Source organism: Chroicocephalus ridibundus, chromosome 4 (genome assembly GCF_963924245.1).
Source record: "Chroicocephalus ridibundus chromosome 4, bChrRid1.1, whole genome shotgun sequence".
In the NCBI taxonomy this organism is placed as follows: domain Eukaryota; kingdom Metazoa; phylum Chordata; class Aves; order Charadriiformes; family Laridae; genus Chroicocephalus; species Chroicocephalus ridibundus.
In genome coordinates, this window is record NC_086287.1 from 46,478,830 (window position 1) to 46,496,913 (window position 18,084).

The following is an 18,084-nucleotide window of genomic DNA, read 5'->3' on the forward strand; positions in this document are numbered from 1 at the left end:
GCTCCCCAGGTGCTCCTGGGGATGAGGTGACCTCGTGATGCCATGAGGTGACAACTCATTCACTCCTCACGCCGTGGCCAGGGTTGGTTTCTGGTCAGGGGTCTTTATTTGTCTTGGGGTGGATTGGGCTGTCGTTGTAACAGTTTAAAAAAAAACAAAACAAAACAAAAGCCCACCAGACAATTTGGGCACCACTATGTGAATTATCCTAAAGGCAGTGGCGGGGGGAGGTCCCCGCCTGGGGACCCTTTCTCCAGGTTGCACAGCATCGCCCCGGCGTGGGGACAGGAAGGACATACAGACGCATAGTTTGCCGGTGCCAGCATGGCCCCATCCCATCCCTCGTCCCTCTGCTGCGCTCGGCCGTGCCCACAAGACTTGTGGAGACCCAGCTTTGGGAGAAGCTGAGGAGCAGCCCTGGGGTGGTCTGGGCTGCGCACACAGGTGGGCTGGGAGGGGGCTGGAGATGCTGGCTGAAGCCCGCATGCTGAGGGCTCCACCACAACACCGACGACAGGGTTACATCCATTTACAAAGCTCAGCAGCTGGCTCCTTTGGCCTCCCCAGGACCTCCCTGCACCCAGGGCAGGAGCAGGGCTAGGGGCCACTGCCATCCTCTCCTGCCCCCAGAGCTGTGCACCAGGCCTCCCACACCTGCCATGGGGAGATCGTGGACCTGCTCATGGCTCCGGTGAGACATGGGGCACCTTGGCCACATTGCAGACCATCTTCCCGACCCCCTCTGAGTCCCTCCAGCCCACCCTGTCCCTCCCGAGGACAGTTATTTTCACTGTCGTTGCTGCCCACTTCTCAGGGGCCACATTTCCCCAGGGCCATGGAGAGAAGTCCTGCACCACACCACTGCTTTTCTTTGCAGTTTTAGCTTCCATCTTTGTAGGAGGTGACTGGGTTTCACACTCCTCACACAGGAGTGAGATGCTTGGTTTATCTGTCTGTCTGTCCAGCCAACTGCTGGCCAAGGGCAGAAAGGGCATGAAGGGGAGAGCGGAGACAAAGCCCAGGGAAAAATTCATCCCCCCAGTCCCTGGGTGAGGATGTACGATGGCGTCTCTGAAGGGAAAGAAAGGAGCTTGCCACATCTGCTAGGGTGCAAACTTGACTGCCTGGCTGGGCCAGCAGGACTCCCAGTGAGCACGCCCAAGACAACCTGGTCCAAGTTGGCTGGCAAATTTTTGGCCCTGGTTTCTTTTCATTTCTTGGGTAATAAATGGTTTAAAAGCCTATTGAAAGCATCCAGCATTAGGCCGTCTGCATGCAGACAAGCTCTGATGCCCTGGAGATGGTCAGCCAGGGGGAGAAGAGGCATCCAGTCTTAGGACAAATGCTGTTGCCATTTGGCCAGCCTCTCAAGAGCAGGGAGCTGGGGAGGGCTCCTGGTGACCACATCTCCTCCTCTTGCCTCCAACTTTCCCACTGGCTCCCCAAGCTGGTCCCCACGTCTGAGGTGACTTGAAGGGGCTGCAGCTCAGGGGTGCCTTTGACCTTTGTCAGCACTGGATGAAGGGCATCATCTGCAATCACTGCACAGTCTGCACTGTTGTGAGTGGGGAGCAGAGGACACCCCCCGCCCCCGGCAAAGGAGGCAAAGGGAAGGGCTTCCATAACATTGCTGAAGTGGTCCCTGAGTGCCAGCTTATCTGGCTGTGCCAATGTTTCTGTACTGGCACATGAGAAGGTGCTTGAAGGTTTTCTTGAAAGTGGCATTGCAGAGGGCATAGCAGGCTGGGTTGATGGTGCTGTTGACATAGCAGAGCCAGTAGCCGATGGACCATACTGTTTCAGGTACGCAGGTCTCACAGAAGGTGTTAATGAGGACCATCACGTTGTATGGAGTCCATGTGAGTATGAAGGCTAGCAGGATAGCAAATATGGTGCGGGTGACTTTCTTTTCCCGGGCTGCCATCTGGCGCTTCTTCCGTACTTGGCTCCTGGCGATGCTAGCAAACTTCCTGGCAACGTTGGCTGGGCGGCTGTTGGCCAGGGAGTTGTGCTCAGAGGCTCCTGCCTTAGCTGGGACGATCTCAATGGCGGTGACGCATTCGGTCCCAGTCTGTTTGGTGACGATCTTAATCTTGGACCACTTAGAAGATGGGTTCACCCGAGGGTGGGCTGGGCTCTGTCCTTGCCCTGCTGGCAAGATTTCTGCTGTGGGCTTATCTTTTGTGGTCTGGGTCATGCTGACTGTGCTGGACTCATTGGAGGTCTCCTTCTCCTCCTGATGGCCAGTGGCCTCTGTCTGTGCTGAAGGCTGGTCATCCACCTTCCCATTCCTCACCTCCTCCTTCACCTCCACAGCCCTCTTGGGGGAGTTATTGTTGTTCTGTTTGATCACCGGGCCCTTGAAGAAGCTGAGGGACTTGCCTTTCCTCTCTTTCCTGCTTTCAGGCTTGTGCCTCCTCACCCTGCTCCTGCTGGCCAGGGAGATGTGGATGTACAGCACCGTCATGATGACCACAGGCAGGTAGAAAGCAGCAATGGCTGTGCCGAAGGTCACCGCTGGGTTGGAGAGGAACTGGATGTAGCATTCCCTCTCAGGGACTGTCCTCTTGCCCACAATAAACTGCCAGAACAAGATGGCAGGGGCCCAGAGAATGAAGGACAATATCCATGCAGCCGCAATCATTAGCCCCGCCATCTTGGTGGTCCTCCTGGCTGGGTATGTCAGGGGCTTGGTGACACAGAAGTACCGGTCAAAGCTGATAATGAGTAAGTTCATGACAGAGGCATTGCTCACCACATAGTCCAGGGCCAGCCACAGGTCACACACCACGGCCCCCAGAGGCCAGTAGCCTTTGATGATGTAGACTGTGTAGAGGTTCATGGAGAAGACTCCAATGATGAGGTCCGCACAGGCCAGGCTGAAGAGGAAGTAATTGTTGACAGTCTGGAGCTGGCGGTTCACCTTGATGGACAGCATCACCAGGATGTTCCCCACCACAGTGACGAGGCTGAGCGAGCCGGTGACCGTGGCGATGAAAACCAGCTCTACTGTCTTGTAGTTGGTGGGAGGCTGGATGGTCACCTCGGAGCGGTTGCCCAGGGTGAAGTTGTCGTAGGTCAGGTTTGCCATCTTCGCCTGCCAGGGCTGAGCAGAGAGGTTGTGCATGGAGTCTGCAAGGGGAGCGGGGACAGAACAGGAGAATGTTACACCTGCTGGCCCCTGTGACTGTCCAGCCACAGCACCATGGCCGTGAGCTGCTGTAGCTTCACTGCATCCCTTTTCCTGCTTTCTCTCCCTCCCTTCCCACCTCCTGCTCCTGCTGCACTGCTGCTGGCTGGCCCTTTCCCGAGATGTGTGTGAGGACCCCACATCTGCAGCAGGGGAGCAAGGAAGGTGGAGGTTGGGAAGCACACCCTGATACCATACCTTAGCTGTCCTCTTGTGGCACCCACACTAACAAGCTGCAGAAGTGGCATGTCCCTGTGTGCAGGCTGAGCCGCGCAACACCCCATGATACAGCCCTGGGGATGAGGAGCGGGGGCTGCCCGGCCCCACTGTAGGCAGCATTTGCTGCCTTCTCGGTTTCCCAGGCCAGCACTGCTCTTGTCTAGTGCTCAAAAAATCTCCTTCTGCCATTGCAGCCTTCACCCCAGGACCTCTTTAAAGGCACTTTTTGTGTCCCCACTTAGCGATGGAGGAGATATAGGGGGCTGCAGGGAGAGGAGCAGAGACAGGGCTGGGGACAGCCCTTCAGCCAGGGTACGATGGTCCCTCTCTGCAAGACCAGGGACCATCTCCCATCAGGAGCACAGCCCCAGAGTGTCCTGGGGAGGCATGCAGAGGCCAAGAGGCCGCAGGAGGAAGGTGGCTGAGGAACTGAGCGGTGTTCCACAGCACTCGCTGCAAGGGCAGCATGGCACGGAGCCGGTGCCTTGCCCCAGGGATGAGAGCCAGGTGTATGGTGTGCCCCAGGCACGTCCTGCTGGTCTCCCCAAAGCATCTCCCCAGCAGGGGGTTACCCATAGGCAGAGCACTCCCCAAAGCCCATGCCATGGCTTGCACAGCTCACCTGCGTCTCTGGCAGCAAACAGCTCCTTATGGAAGATGAAATCTGGGACAGGGAAAACAGTAAGTTACGCTCCAGCTTCAGCCCCAAGGAGTTCATGCAAGTCCCACAGTATCTTACTGAGGGGCACCAACCTTTCCAACCAATGTGGCCTTGACAAAGGGGTGATATGCTCAGAGGTGGATGCAGACAACCCAAACAAACAAGGATGAAACCGGGTAATTTCTCTTGGCCCGGTTCACAGCCCAGACCCAACAGGCACAGGAGAGGGAGGGGGCCATACAAATGCCATCAGCCAGCGATGCCGGGAAATGCTGGCCCCTTCCCCCAGTGCCACATCACACTGCAGCCGCAGCCACACCGGCTGTCGAGACGTAAAGGGTGAACCCAGCCATCTCAGCCTGCTACATGGAATTATTTATGAAAGGCAGCAAAAATTATGGACAGAAAGACGGCCTTCATCCAAACCAAGATGCCTGTAGCTAAACCCCCAAGGTAAGAGGACAATGGACCTCAATCAATGAACAAAAACTGATGTGTTGGGATGAGGGGGAATTTCCTGGAAGTGTAAGGAGAAGCAAAGGTGCTGGGGGAGGCGGCTGGACGGAGGAGCTTCCCATCGGCCCTGTCTCTCCTACATCACCCGGGTCCCCAAAACAAACTGGGCCTTCACCAGCACCATCCTCGGCGCTGGGGGAGCCCCAACCCCACCAGCCCAGCTAGGGCAGCCTCCCCAGCAGCTCCACCTGGGGTGGGGGTCCTGCCGGGCTGCCCACCTGGCCCCATGGGAGCTGCTGCTGGTAGCCCAGCGGGAGACAGGGTTGTGGGTGGGCATCCATGCTGGCACGCACAGCCGGAGCACTTGGCACGGTGTGTCTCTGCAAGCCGCCTCAAGAAACGGCGCTGGCTCCAAATGCCTGGGCCTCCTGAAGATGATTTTGCTAAGTGTATAAACACACCATTAGCGCACTTTTCTCCAAAACAATGTTTGGCAGGCTTTGGGATTTTAAAAGAAATGCCCTTGCCTTTCATTTGTGGTGAGGGTGGGAGATTTCTACCATCAGCAAACAGCCAAGGTTTTAATATAACCACTTTTTAAAGAGAGGCAGGTGTGAGAAAATGGAAGCATGGCAGCTGAGATGCGAAAGCCCAGGTACCAACAAGGCCATTAAGGCAGCTTCTGCATTAGCAGGGCTACAGCTGCAATAGCAGCTGGGGTTGTCTTACACTCGCAGGGGAAAGAAGCGGGTGAGGGCCAGAGAAACACCTCCGTACTGTGATCCCCTGAGCCTGTTAGATGCGGCCCACGAAGACAAAGCGCTTTGAAAAGAAAGCAACACCCTTCGGCAGATACTAAATGCTGAACACCTGACGGGGCGAGGGAGCCCATCAGCACTGCCCAGCTGCGCACCGAGCTCCACGCACAAGGGATGCATCAAGGCAGAGGAAAAGTGGTTTCTGCTGCCATTCTTCCTGGGCACACATCCAGGGATGCGAGAAGAGGTGACAAGTGTATAAAATGACTTAGAAATGTATAATCGTGGCAGTTTGGGGGTTGGTTTCAGTACAACTGAAATGAGTTTAAAATTCTTCGCTTCGGTGAGATGGGGAAGATTTAGCCGTCATTCTTGTAACAGCTAATCAAACGGATCAGACAAGCTAGCAATCAAGCAGACATCTAACCCAGCTCTTCCAGGAAGAAACTGAAAATCTTGAAAACAAACCTTTCCTTTGTGTCCACTAAAACGAGGGTTTCGTTTTTTTCACTTTAGTTCAAGAACAGGCATCCTCTTCAAAGTGCATTTAATTAATTATTGGTCCTGACAGAGGCTTGTGTTCTCAGTTGCCCAAAGTAAGAAGACTCCAGCTTGTCCCACTCCATAAAACCGCTTGTACAGTTCACAAGAAATGAAGGAGGGAAAGGCTGGCGCAGCCCCACTGGCGTGTCTTTGGATGCCACCCAGAGGTCAAGCTGGAAACTGGTGCGCTGAGGCAGAGGCAACTGCAGCCTCAGGGTGAAGGACCGGTGTTTGGAAAATGAGCCTTCACTGAAGGGCAAAAATAAAGCAATCTCCCATTTGAGGGCAGGAGCGGGAAGGAAAATGGTCAAGGGTGTGGAGATACCTACAACACAGATGTACATGTACAAGCCGGAAGATGTCTACACCACTCACCCTGGCCTCAGACACCCTGGCTATTTTCTGCCATGCCCCAGCCTGTCAGACATCCCTTCTTTCCCTGTCTTCTGCTCTCTCCATCCTGCTGTCTCTCCCCTCTGCCCCAGACACCCTCTCTGAGCTTGCTGGGACAGCCTCGTGCTGCCTTTGCCTCCCTGAGCAGGGCAGGCAGCTCAGTCCGGAGCTGGGAGCAGACCGAGGATGCTACGAATTCACCAGGTCTCGGAGCAGCTGACCAAGCTGTGTGTCGTGCCTGCGTAGGCACTGGGGATAGATCCTGCCATTTGCCTTTGGGATGGAGTGCACCTGAGCTGTGTGGGGAGGGTCTGGGTGGGGGCACAGCCCTCAGGCCACCCCAGCTCTGCCTGCACCCCCAGGATGTGCCTGAGGATGGAGGGAGCACGGGGGAGAGCTGCAATGCCATGATGGCCTCATCGGTGTGACTCCAGCTCTGCTCTCACACCAGCTGCATCACTGCAGTGGTCACGCTGTGAAGCCCCCAAGACACCAAGAGACCTCTCCAGACCCTGCGGTCTCCTCACTAAATGCCTCCCCCATGCTCCCCAGTGCCCCTCTCTCTCCTCCTCCACCTCCAGAAGCACATTTCTTCTCCCTCTCCCCTCAGGCTCCCCCATCCCACATCGCCCTCCCTACCTCCATCCCCCTCTGCCCAAGCCTCCGTGCCAGCACTGCAGCCAGGGAGGAGACGCAGCCTTGGCAAAGCCCAGAGGCCACTTCAGAAGGGCTCCTGGGGCTGAGGCCCCTACCTGCGACACCAGTTGGCTTTTCTCCCTGCACACGCAGTGCTCAGTGGGTGCTCCCCCAGACCTGCTCTCACCAGCCAGCTACAGCAAACTCCATCACCGGCCTCCTCGCTCCCTGGGATTTCCAGCAGTGATTTATGGCAGGTTTTCTCCTCTCCATCGAAGCCATTAAGAGCCTCCAGCTCCTCACTGATAGCATCTGATGGTCTAAGGGTTTCTGTGGGCCCTGCAGCGCTCAGTAAGGGGGTCCTCTAGGCAGGGAAACACCTCTCCCTTCCCACCCAACATCTTGCACGTTATGGATGAAGAGATGAGACAGAGGCAGATGCAGATCCAAGCAGAGAAGGTTGTAATTTGGGTGAGGTACACCTTTTTTGGGCAGTGCTTGGCAAAGGAGGGTCCGCATCGCTGCCTGAGATCATGGGTGCCACCACTGTCGGGCAAGAAGACAGCTCCACACCGAAAGAGCAAAGCCAGTGTTGCCCACCCCTCCTTGGTCACAAGGTGACATCGGAGGGCATGGGGGGAAAGCTCCTGCTTTTTCCTTCCTGCACACCTTGTGTGCCACTCCAGCAACCTTTCCCTGCCTGTCAGTCCCTGCAAAGTGCCTTGCAGCCAACTGCCAGGTAGGAAAGGAGAAATCCCTGTCATGAACTGCTGATGGTCATCCCGTATCCAAAAAGCTGCACTGGCTAGAGGCAGGTACTCTGTCGTGTGCAGTTAGCAACAGACGTGTGGGATGGAGGGTCTCAGTCTCTCCAGCCCTCCCCATCGCTCTCCGTATGGCAGGAGCTGGCCACCCTCCCCACCGGCGCAGTGAAGACAGCGGGAGATGCTGGTATGTACACATGCCCATATGATGGTGGCACCTCGAGCTGTGGGATGAGCTCCTGGAGCAAGCAGCCCTACTGCCCCAGTGTCCCCTGCCTCTGCTCCCTGTTGTGCACAGACTCCCCAAGCCCTTCCATGGCCCCCATCCCACACGCCACTGCCAGCTGCCCCCTCCCTGCCCCCATCCCAGCCCCATCCTCATCCTCGGGCCAGGGAAGCAGGGACAGGTGAGGATAGAGTCATGGCTGGTCCACATGTGGCTTGAAGAGAGGTCTCTAGGAATGAGCAGGGCTATGAACGCACCCAGTACAGTCATCAAGCTTCGCCACCAGAAACCAAGCCCCACACTCACACACCTGTCGGGGAAGAAGAGGTTCGTAGGGAAAAAGACAGGAATTAGAGAAACCATTACTTTCCCAGAGGCTTCCAAGTGTTAGCTGCACCAGAGATGAGCTTTTACTCTGCACAGGTGCAGTCAGCCCTTTGGAGGAACAGCAAAGCTGAGGAGACCCCAAGCCCAGGGTGGGGGTCCTGCCTCAGCAGGGATGGGGTGGCCATGGCTGCCAGCTCCTGGCTGGGTGCACCGCGCTGGGCTCCGGGCGCTGCCTGACTCCAGGAGGGAGGGAAGCCGGTCACCTCCACTGCAGGGACATCGTGGGGGAAGGCACACATCACTCCCTGCTCCGGCTGCGGCCAGAGCACATCAGCTCCAGCGTCACCAGCCCTCCCAGCCCCACCGTCAGCCCTCTGCTTGTCTTGGCTTTCCTAAAAGCGTCGAGAGGGTGGAAATCTTAATGGGATTAGTTCCATCATGTCAAACCGCTGATGTGATGCGGGGCTGGGCAGTTAGCGTAGCCACAACCGGCTGGGGGGAAAGGAGGGAGGCAGAGGGAGAAAAAAGAGGGGAGGGATAGAAGACGCTGAAAAGATACTTGTGTTTATGGCTCCTGCGTGTCTGTGACATAAAGGGAAGGGGTGACACTCTGCAGAGGGGTGAGAGTTTGTGGTGCTAATTGCGTTATCTAATAGCTGTTAATTAGTTCCTGAGTCATGGCACCGGTTTACATCTAGTGAGGGTTTGTTCTGGCTGACAGATTCACACCCCTCAAAGAGTGTGAAAATAGAGCCCCTAGATACGGGGAACAGCCACCTTAGAAATACAGTCTATGGGGAGGGAACTAAGGGGGGCCCTGTGCGTGGCAGGGGGATCAGCCTGGGTTTGCCTGGTCGGAGAGGGCTCCGCTGGGCTGGTGCCAGGCTGCTCCCATGCCTCTGCATCGGCAATGATGAAGGCAATAAACCCACCAGGAAAACAGAAAGGAGCTGAGGGGCCAGTGGGATTTGCTGCATTAAGATGGCACCCTTCCGGCACGGCGAGGGTCGATGGGCCCCTGAAGTCCTTATCCTACTCCAGAGGAGATCTCAGACATCATGCCAGGGGAATTGCGCCTTCCAGTAATGTATGGGGTTGAGCTGGGCATTTTATTTTTCCTTTGAATAATTTATTCCTCTTTTTCCTCTGCTATTCAACTGGTTCTGATGAGGCAAAGTAAATTCCTCCGTCCTCGCAAGCTGTGAGACTCTCACGGCTTTTCCTGGAGCCACCACAGAAGCAGTAATCTCAGCAACGCAGGAGCTGCCAGCCTTCGGGGGGAGGAGAGGGGGCTGGAGGAACCCCCCCCTGTGCTCAGCACGTGTTTGTGCATCATGTTTTGGAAAAATTCCTCTGTTGGGGGCCAGAAGGGAGCATTGCAGTCACCTAACATGACCACCCCCACCAAGCAAGCCAGGAGCCTGCCCTGCCGCTTGTAACTAGGTGATCGCCACTGCGTTTCAAAGCAAAACCGAGGCACCCTGTCCAAGGCAGCGTGCACCTGGCCATGAGAGGTGCTTGCAGGTCAGAGCTGTGGCTTACAAGCCACCCACCTAAGTGGCCCCCAGCCCATCACACTCATCAGCATCCCACAGTTGGCACGGCTGCACCCCCCTGCCCAAGCTGCCTGCCCTGGTGCTTGCCTGTATCCCTAACGTGCCCTGTATCATACGCAGCTCATTGGGGGCCACCCACCATTACCAGGCAAGATGCAAATTGGCAAGAAAGTGGGTCTGAGTGGTTAGAAGTTACTCCTATAAATAACCTTCCAGCACGCTGGCCGCTCTGACAATTAATTAACCATCTGTCACCCAATTATTAGGCCCAATAAATGCCCTATCAATGGAAAGCTAATAGCAAGCGCGCCCGGCAAACGCCATGCAAGCCAACCCCAGCCTTACCCCACTGGGCCCAGCCCACAGCTCCCGGGCACCGGCAGCTCCCCAGCAGCTCCCGCGCCGGCTCCGGTGGGTAACATCACGGGGGGAGAAGGCTCACCACGGCGGCATCCCGCAGCCGGGCCGGGGGGGCCACCATCCCCTCCCTCTGCCTTGGCCTCCCCAGGACTGCAGCTCTGGGCTGGCGGCAGAGCTCAGCCCGTGCCCGTGAGGTGCTGGGCTTTCAGCTGAGCCTGGGCTAGAGCCGCGCTTCTCCCCTCCCGGCTACTGCATTAATGCTCTCTGCCTCAGAGAGATGCTCACGTTCTTTTCTATCTCTAGGCTGAAGCTTTAATACGAGCCAGCTGTTTCAAGGCAGTGCAGCAGAAATAAGCCAGCTACAGGTCCCGCTGCCGGGAAGGGCTTTGGGCTCAGCGGGCAGAGAGGGGAAGGAGGGCGAGGACGACAGAGGATTACAACAACAAGTGGCTGCCTGGATTAGCTGGGCTCTCCCCAGGGAGAAGTTAGCAGCCGGGATCAGACGCCTGCGGGAGAGATGGCGCTGGAGCGGGGACTGGGGGGATGAGGGCAGGGAGTTGCAAGACTCCAGGTCTGGTTGCTTAGAAGAACAGCTCTCCCTGCGCCAGGGACAAGGCCAGGCCTTGCCTGGGGACAGCAAGGGGGATGGACTCAGCCCCTCTTTGGGGAAGCCAGTTGCAAGGAAGCCCCCTCACTCTGCCACTGCCCCGTACAGCTGTGGTCACCCACGCCAGGTCCCCTCCACTCATCCAGGGTGCCAGCCCTCCCCAGCCCCCCCGGGAGCCAGGGCTGGCACTGGGCAAGGCGGGGGCTGGCCCCCACGCAGCGACACAGCACCCTGCAGCCACCCTCTTTGCTCTCTCCCTGGGGTTCCCACCGGCCGTGGGGTGGGGACACACCTCCGGTAATCAGGGATGTGGCGTTGTCCCAGGCTGGAGCAGGGGGAGGCATGTTTCTCTGTAAGCAACTCCTCCCAGAGCTGAGGCACCACAGAGGGAAAACACCAAGGTGCTCCTCTGAAATTTTAAAGAGCGCGCAATGGGAATCAAAGCCCCTTGGCCCCATGGAGCAGGGTGAGGCTCTGCAGGGCTTTGAGAGGATGAATAAACCAGCTGAGCAGTGGGTGAGAGAAAAGAAAGCTGATGCCCTGAGCCAAGGGCAGAAAATCAGGCAAGATTTTCTTGGCAAGATCAGCCAAGGGCCCTGCCGGATGGATGTGGACGTGACAGAGGAGAGCCCTAGTCCCAGGGACGGACAGCAGAGAGGAATCTTTGGGGTGCTAATGAAAAAGGAAACTGAAAATATTACACCCCACTTGGCCACAAGAACTGACAGAGGGTTTGGCGTTGGAGGTGACACCTGAGCAAGGGGACAGAGTGAAGGACAGGAGCTGCAGCAGAAGGTGGGCAGGGGAGCCTAGGGCATGGACAGGCAGCATGTGAAACGTTGGGACCAGGGGAGGAGAGTAGGTAGGAAACATGGTGACAACAGAGGAGGGGAGGGATGGAGAGGAAAGAGATGTGAATAGCTTCAGGTTGCAGGGAGGGATTACGTATCTCCCCCACAGAAGAGCCCTAAGAAACTCTTCTGATAGGGAGAAACCTCACGCAGAGACCTGCAAACCTCTCCCTGATGTCTTCCCTGGAGGGTCCCACCAGCTCCTGGCTGGGCAGAGCAGGAAATGTGCTGGAGCTGGAAACCTTCATGGGCTGCAGCTTTCCGGCTCGGGCAGCCCAGCTCTGCCTAGGAGTCACCTCTCTCACCACAGGACGGTGGTCCCCAACCTGTCATGGCCCAACACTAATGCTGCAGGCAGCACTTGGCAGGGGTTTTAGCCACCTCATTGCCTGTGACTGCATATGGTGGCAGAGAGTTTCAAGAGTTGGGCATCATTTACGGGCCGTGGTGGGTGATCTGAGCTCTGCAAGCAGCCTAGAGACGACTAGATGCTGCTCCTGAGTGCTGCAGAAAGGCAGACCCAAGCCCAGGCAACTCACGCCTGTTAGGCAAAGGCTGGGTGCCAGTAGGGTTTCATTGCTCTCCACTCCTCTCTGCACAAATGCATGCACATTTTTGGCTTTAACTGGGACTGCACGTGATGCAACTGCCAGCAGAACAGGGATCCAAACTACCCCCAAGGCACCAAAGATGGGGAGATGCAAGGTGCACTCCTTCCCCTCTCCGTCATGCCAAGATCCCCAAAGGATGCCTGTCCCTCCACGGCAGAGCCAGCGCGCTGCACCGCCCGTGGGGGGGCCCCGCTAACATCAACATTGGGAGGGTTTGTGAGCGGGGATTCACCGAAGCAAGGCGCCATGCATGCCTCTGGAGAGCTGCCCCGTGACCCGGAGCGGACGCCAGGGCCTGGGACATTGTGTTTGTAGAGTGATGTTTTCAGACCTCGGTGTTGCACAACTGGAGGGCTGAGTTTCCCACAGATGAATCAATCTCATTCTGCTTAAAGAGCCTGAAGACATTAACCCGTTAACCAGCCAACATAAACCAACTCCACCGCAAGCCTCAAACCTGCGGACGACACTTCACCCCCGTCCTCCAGCCGCCTCCAGCTGAGCCACTTGGTGCCAGCCCCCCGCTGCCTCCCGCCCAGCTGCAGCAGCGCCAAGACATGCTGCTGCTACAAGCTGCAAGGTACCAGAAAATACATTAGATTTAACAGCAGTTGTAGCAGAGGGGCTGCTTCTCCGCCCGGCTTCCTTGGCTAGAGGAGTGCAGCTGGCCTCAATAGCTCAGTACCACGTCGATAGCTCCGGCCGAGCCCACTGCGTCCGAGGAGCTCCACGGTTTACACTGAGTCCTGCCTTTAAAGGACAAACTTCCCAGCTGCTGCGCTTCCTGCACCAGCTGACCTAGGATGAAACTCCTCTGCAAGGCTCTTGAAGACAAGCAAACAGCCCTGTGATTCCCCCGCATCCCTCTCCAGCCCTCTCTGAGTCACGGAAACAGTGCCCGGGGTGGGTGCAGGTCCTCTGCACTGGCACGTCTCCGCCTGCCTAATGCTGGAGCAAGGTGGGACGGGAGGGGGACGGGGCACTTGGGCACCTCTGCTGCTGCCTCAAGCACTGAGTGGAGCACGGGACGCCAGGGCTGATGGGGACAGGGTCACGAAGAGACAGGAGGGTCGACGTCACTCCCACGGCTCTGATTTGCAGGAGCTCCAGCAATGGTTTCAGGGATTGTCAGAGGGACAAGGCTCTGCACCTGCAGCCACTGCATTTGGAGGCTTGGACAGGCCGGTGAAGTTAATTTTCTCAGCAAACTTACATTTTACAAGGTATAAACTGAGTCTTTGCTTGAGTTCCCCCCTGCCCTGTGCAGTGCAGCCTCCAGGCTGAAGATATCTCTGGAGGGTCCTGAGAGCAGCCCCAGGGCAAAGGCATGAACAGCTGTGCCCAGCACGCAAGGGACTGGGATAGGGAGCGTCTCCGGCAGAACCTCACTTGCCAATGCTCGCTGTGCCGGGGGACTCAAGGTCTGAAGCCAGGTCAAATGACGGCATCCTGGCCCAAAGTCAAGGCCCAGCAGGACCGGTGCATCCACCCGCAGGGAAAGCGGGATGGTTGCCAAGATGCACACAGGGTGGGACACCTGGGTGTCTGCCAGGGGAGAATGGGGGCTGGTTGTGTCTCTGCTGCTAAAACCCTGCTGCTAAACATCAAGGGTGGGACCTGTAGGCGAGACACCCTTCCCTGTGCTCCTGCACCAGCAAAATCCTGGTGTAGCGGGCAACCCTGCACAGGGAGCACTCGCCCCAGATTCATTTGGCCGGGAAATGCCTATCTTGCCCTTGAAGCTTCAGCAAATGAATTTGCCTGAATATAGCGCAAGGGCCAACCTCAGTACGTTGAAGGGTCTGGATGCAGCAAGCCTTTCCCGTGCCTAGAAGGTTAAAGGAATGTCGTGGTGGCCAGTGCTCTCCCAGGGCACGGTCAGGGCTGGCACACTCCTCCACTTGGCTATGAGTTAGGTAACAGCCACCCAGTAAGACCCTCACCGCCCAGCCTGCAGGGGCCCTGGGCAGGAGAGCATGTGAGTCTTCCTAGAAACTGACGGCTGTTTTCTAACTGGTCGCCCAAATCCCTCAGAAGAGGGATTGCTTTGGCGGGGCTCCAAACGCTGGTTTGAAGAGGCTTCTACATGGCCCAGGTTCTGAGCCCCACCACTACCTGGCACACTTGTGATGGGCACTGGTGCTAAGGTGGGCTAAAGAGCAGTCAGTGGGGGATGCTGGGAGAGTGATGAAGAGAGGAGGGGAAGTAGAATGGGAACATTGTGGTCCAAACTTCCATTTCTTGGCTGCACCAGGTCCCACACCCTCACATCTCTCCAAAACACACGTCCTTTAAATACGCAGTTTTAGACCCAGCCCAGAATGGATGCTGAAATGCAAATCAGACCTCCTCCCTTGGCTTACCGGAGGGCAACAAGGGCATAGCCCCATGCCAGACCAACCAGAGACTGGCTCAAGGACAACGCCTGCTTCTCCAGAAGGTGCCCATCAAAGCCCTGATTTAGTGTGCCAAGGAGAAGGGGTCAGCTTGCGCACATGAAATTCTTGATGCATCTACATGCCTGTGGAAAGAGGAGATGTCTTTGTGCAGAAAGCAGCAGCCCCTTGCAAACAGCCTCTGTTTCCCTCTCCTCTCGCTACCGCTCTCTCCGCTGTCGTTGCAGAGCTGCGTCTGCCACCTCGGCTGGGCACTCACCAACCCTCTTCACCTCTGTGGGTGCTGCTGGGCAGGGCTTGGCAGGGCAGGAGGAGAAGGACTCCACAGCGAAGGTGTGCTAGGGACTGCTCTGCATCAGCTGCTCATCGTGGTCTCACTATTTTTATTCCCTGGTTTTGTTCTTTTTTTTTTTTTTTTCCTGGGGAGATGTTTGTCATTTTAATTTAAAACAAACAAACAAAAAAAACCAAAGCCCCAACCATGACAAAACCTGATATCAATAGGATCCTCGTGGGGACAGTTTAAAGAGAAAAACCATGCTCCTTCTGCAAACTCAGAGTAATTGGATCACAGCGTTAATTAATCATTTCAGTTCATTTCTCTTCTATGAAAGAAACCAGACTGACCCACCGAGAGGGGTATGCCCCTTATGTGAATAAACAAACCACTTTTACTGGTAGCCCTCCTCCTCCTTCTCCCAGCAGATTCCTGCTGTCCACTCATCGGGTCACTCCCAGGACTGCTGCTGCTCCGGCTGGCAGACCTGGGAACTGGCTCCCAGCTCTAAGCAAGGGCATGTTGGCTTGGCTCCTGCTGGAACTGGGGGCTACCATGCACAGGGACACCACCACCCCCGCAGATACCTGCTCCCATCCCCACCCAGGGGCTCTACCCGCTGGCCACCAGCCCAGCTGAGGGGTGAACTGGGGATGGGTTGCTACTTCTTAAGTTCCCTGTATGGGTGAAGTTGCCCCCTCGGATGCCCCGTTGTCTGTTGGAATGCCTCATGGGGGCCTAGTCCAGGCTGGAGAGCAGCAGCAGGTGCCCAGATCACAGAAGTCAAGGCGTTAGGAAGCAGGGCGTGATGCCCAGCAGTAGTGACAGCAAAAAGCGTCTTGCTGTCGCCTGTGATTTCAACGTGAGCATTGCCACTGGTGATGTTTCAATGAAAGCCTGGGGTCTAGGACCCTGGCACCTGAGTATTTTGATAGACAGTGCCAGCATCCACAAGCCACCCCACTGGGTGGGTACCAGCCCTCCCAGCCCCACCCCACCCCCCCGATCATCCTGCAAGTAGTGGCAGGAGAAACTGAGATGCCCTTGGAGGTCACTTAAGGCACCTGTGGCAAAGCAGGGAGCCTCCAAAAGCCCAAGCAGAGCCCACCAGCTTTGCCAGCCACCAGCAGGGCACAGAGGAACGCTAACTGTTCCTCAGGTGGGGAAATATCTCCCTAGCCCTGGTCTTTGCAAAGACCAGGTAGAAAATGTGGCCATGTCACAGTCAGAGTGGTTTAAAGAAGGACATAAGAGAAGCTATTGCTGCTTTGATTTAAAAATGTGACAAGAACTGTCCCCTAATTTGAAGCCAATGTCATTTCAGGTGGAGGAAAGAAGGGTGGGGCTGCCCAACTCTTGGCCACGATGGGCCACAGAGAGCAACGGGGCAGCTCTGCATTTACCAGTGGGGATGGTGCAGTGGGGCCACCAAGGGCTAAAGGGCAGATGGGGTCCACACCTAGGGAGAGAGGGGGCAAGATCTGCCTCCCTTGCAATGCCCAGCCCAGCAAAGGGCTCTGCGGGGAGGTGGGGGGACTTCTGCCTAGTCATGCCCTGGGAGGTGGCCACAAGGGCCAGAGGGGTTTTGTTCAGGTTGGGGACAAAACATCCAAAAGATACGGGATCTTGTCCCTGCTGCTCTAGTTGGAATATAGAGAGAAGCAAAGAAAGCATGCAGGTAGTTTCCTGCCCAGAAAACAAATCTCCTTCCAAGAGGAGGCACCAGGGGAGCAAATAACCCCTGCCCTGGCTTCCCCGCTGGGGGGGTGCCTGCTCCCGGGGGTGCAGGCTGCTCATATGCCCGCGGTAAGGCTCTGACAGGGCCAGTTCTTAGGTGATCAGAGGGACACGAGGTGCCTCGGACCACGGATCCCGGGGAGCAGTGTAAATGTGGATGGGAGCAGGGAAGGGGGGATGCCAGACCCCGTCCCGGTGCCCTGGCAGGGCTGCAGCCCTGCACGACTCCACACATCCCGGGGCAGTGAACCAACGCGGGGGTCCCGACCCGCGGGACGCCCCCGGGGTTCCCGGAGGGACGCAGGAGTGCGGGAAAGTTGGCAGAGAGACACCTCCCCCCATTCCTGGGGCGACCGGGGATACGCAGCCCGCTCCCCATGCACCCTCAAGCCATGCTGCCCCCCACGCCCTCACCTCCCACTCCCCCGCAGGGACTCTCCGGGAGGGGCCCGCGGGGATGCCCTGTCCCTCCCGCCCCCTGCATACGGAGCCCCCGAGCAGCGACTCACCGGGCAGCCCCCAGGACCCGCCGCCGCCCGCCGCCGAGCGGTTCTCAGCGGCCATGGTGCAGCGCCGAGCACGCCGCCGCGCCGTCGGGGGCTCCGGCACGCATGGCCCCGGCCGGCTCCCGGCTCCCGGCGGCGCCGTGCGCGGCGGAGGGGCGGGGAGGGGCGGGAGGAGGGGAGGACCCGGCGCTACCGGCTCGGCCCGGTCCTCCCCCCGCTCCCCCCGCCCCCTCCCTCCCCCGCTCCCAGATGTGCCGCCCCCAGATGTGCGCCCCCCCGCCGCAAAGCCTCACCGTGGCGGCGGGAATAGGGGGGTGGGGGGGCACCACGACGTCAGGGATCCGCGGCCAACCCCCACGCCGCTGTTTGCCCCCCCCCAACACTTCCCCCAACCCACATGTGGCTCCCCGCCCCCCCCGGCCAGATGTTGAGCCGGGGGGGCGGTGCCGGGCAGCTACGCCCACCCCCCCCACCCCCCCCACCCCCCGCAACGTCGGTGCCGGCGGGAGCGGCCCTGCAGCACCGCGGACAGCGCTCCACGCCCGACCCGGTGCCCGCCCGGTGCCACCCGCTGCTCGCCCGGTGCCACCCGCTGCTCGCCCGGTGCCCGCCCGGGTCCCGCCCGGAGGCCGGAGTGCGATAAGCCCCGCTCCGGCAGCACCGGGGCCTCAAGGCGGGAGGGAGCGAGGCACCGGGAAGAGGCGGATCAGGGTCCGGCACAGCCCGAGCAAAGGGAGTCCTCGACGTGCTCCGCGGCCCCCAGAACGCAGTTAAACTCCGGTCCTGGCACACACATCTGCAAACCTGAAACGCACGACGGACTCTCTCTGCCGGGTTGTCACTAGTACTCAGTACCGGGGTTTTCCCCCAGGAACAAAAAACATCAACAGGCAGTTTCACAACCAGTTGACTGCCCCACAGGTTCTGCTTTCTCCTTTCATCATAGTTATGAGAAAGTGTCAAGCAAGAAGAAACAAATGGAAAAAAAAAATAATCGAATCTGTCTTGCC

The 18,084-nt window shown here is 57.8% G+C and overlaps 1 protein-coding gene across 4 annotated transcripts; it reads right to left on the bottom strand.

Annotated features, from left to right (window-relative positions):
* Nucleotides 1-3: 3 nt before the first annotated feature.
* CHRM4 (cholinergic receptor muscarinic 4) lies at nucleotides 4-17,334 on the bottom strand. Of its 4 annotated transcripts, none has more exons than XM_063332997.1 (3): nucleotides 10,075-10,966; nucleotides 4,032-4,073; nucleotides 4-3,132 (listed from the first exon to the last, which is right to left on the bottom strand). In XM_063332997.1, the coding sequence occupies exon 3, from the start codon at nucleotides 3,125-3,127 to the stop codon at nucleotides 1,655-1,657; it is 1,473 nt and encodes a 490-aa protein (XP_063189067.1). In that variant the 5' UTR covers nucleotides 3,128-3,132; nucleotides 4,032-4,073; nucleotides 10,075-10,966; the 3' UTR covers nucleotides 4-1,654. The 4 variants fall into 4 exon arrangements, with proteins under 4 accessions (XP_063189067.1, XP_063189068.1, XP_063189065.1 ...); XM_063332995.1 differs by lacking the exon at nucleotides 10,075-10,966 and adding an exon at nucleotides 17,078-17,334 and having other exon boundaries at nucleotides 5-3,132; XM_063332998.1 differs by lacking the exon at nucleotides 4,032-4,073.
* Between the last annotated feature and the right edge of the window lie 750 nt (nucleotides 17,335-18,084).

Coding starts and splice junctions, on each gene's coding strand:
- CHRM4 (XM_063332995.1), bottom strand. CDS start 17,132: ATGGCCGCTGAGAACCGCTCGGCGGCGGGCGGCGGCGGGTCCTGGGGG. Junction 4,074..17,077: donor CGGGTCCTGGGGGCTGCCCG/GTGAGTCGCTGC, acceptor TCCCTGTCCCAG/ATTTCATCTTCCATAAGGAG. Junction 3,133..4,031: donor GTTTGCTGCCAGAGACGCAG/GTGAGCTGTGCA, acceptor CTCCCCTTGCAG/ACTCCATGCACAACCTCTCT.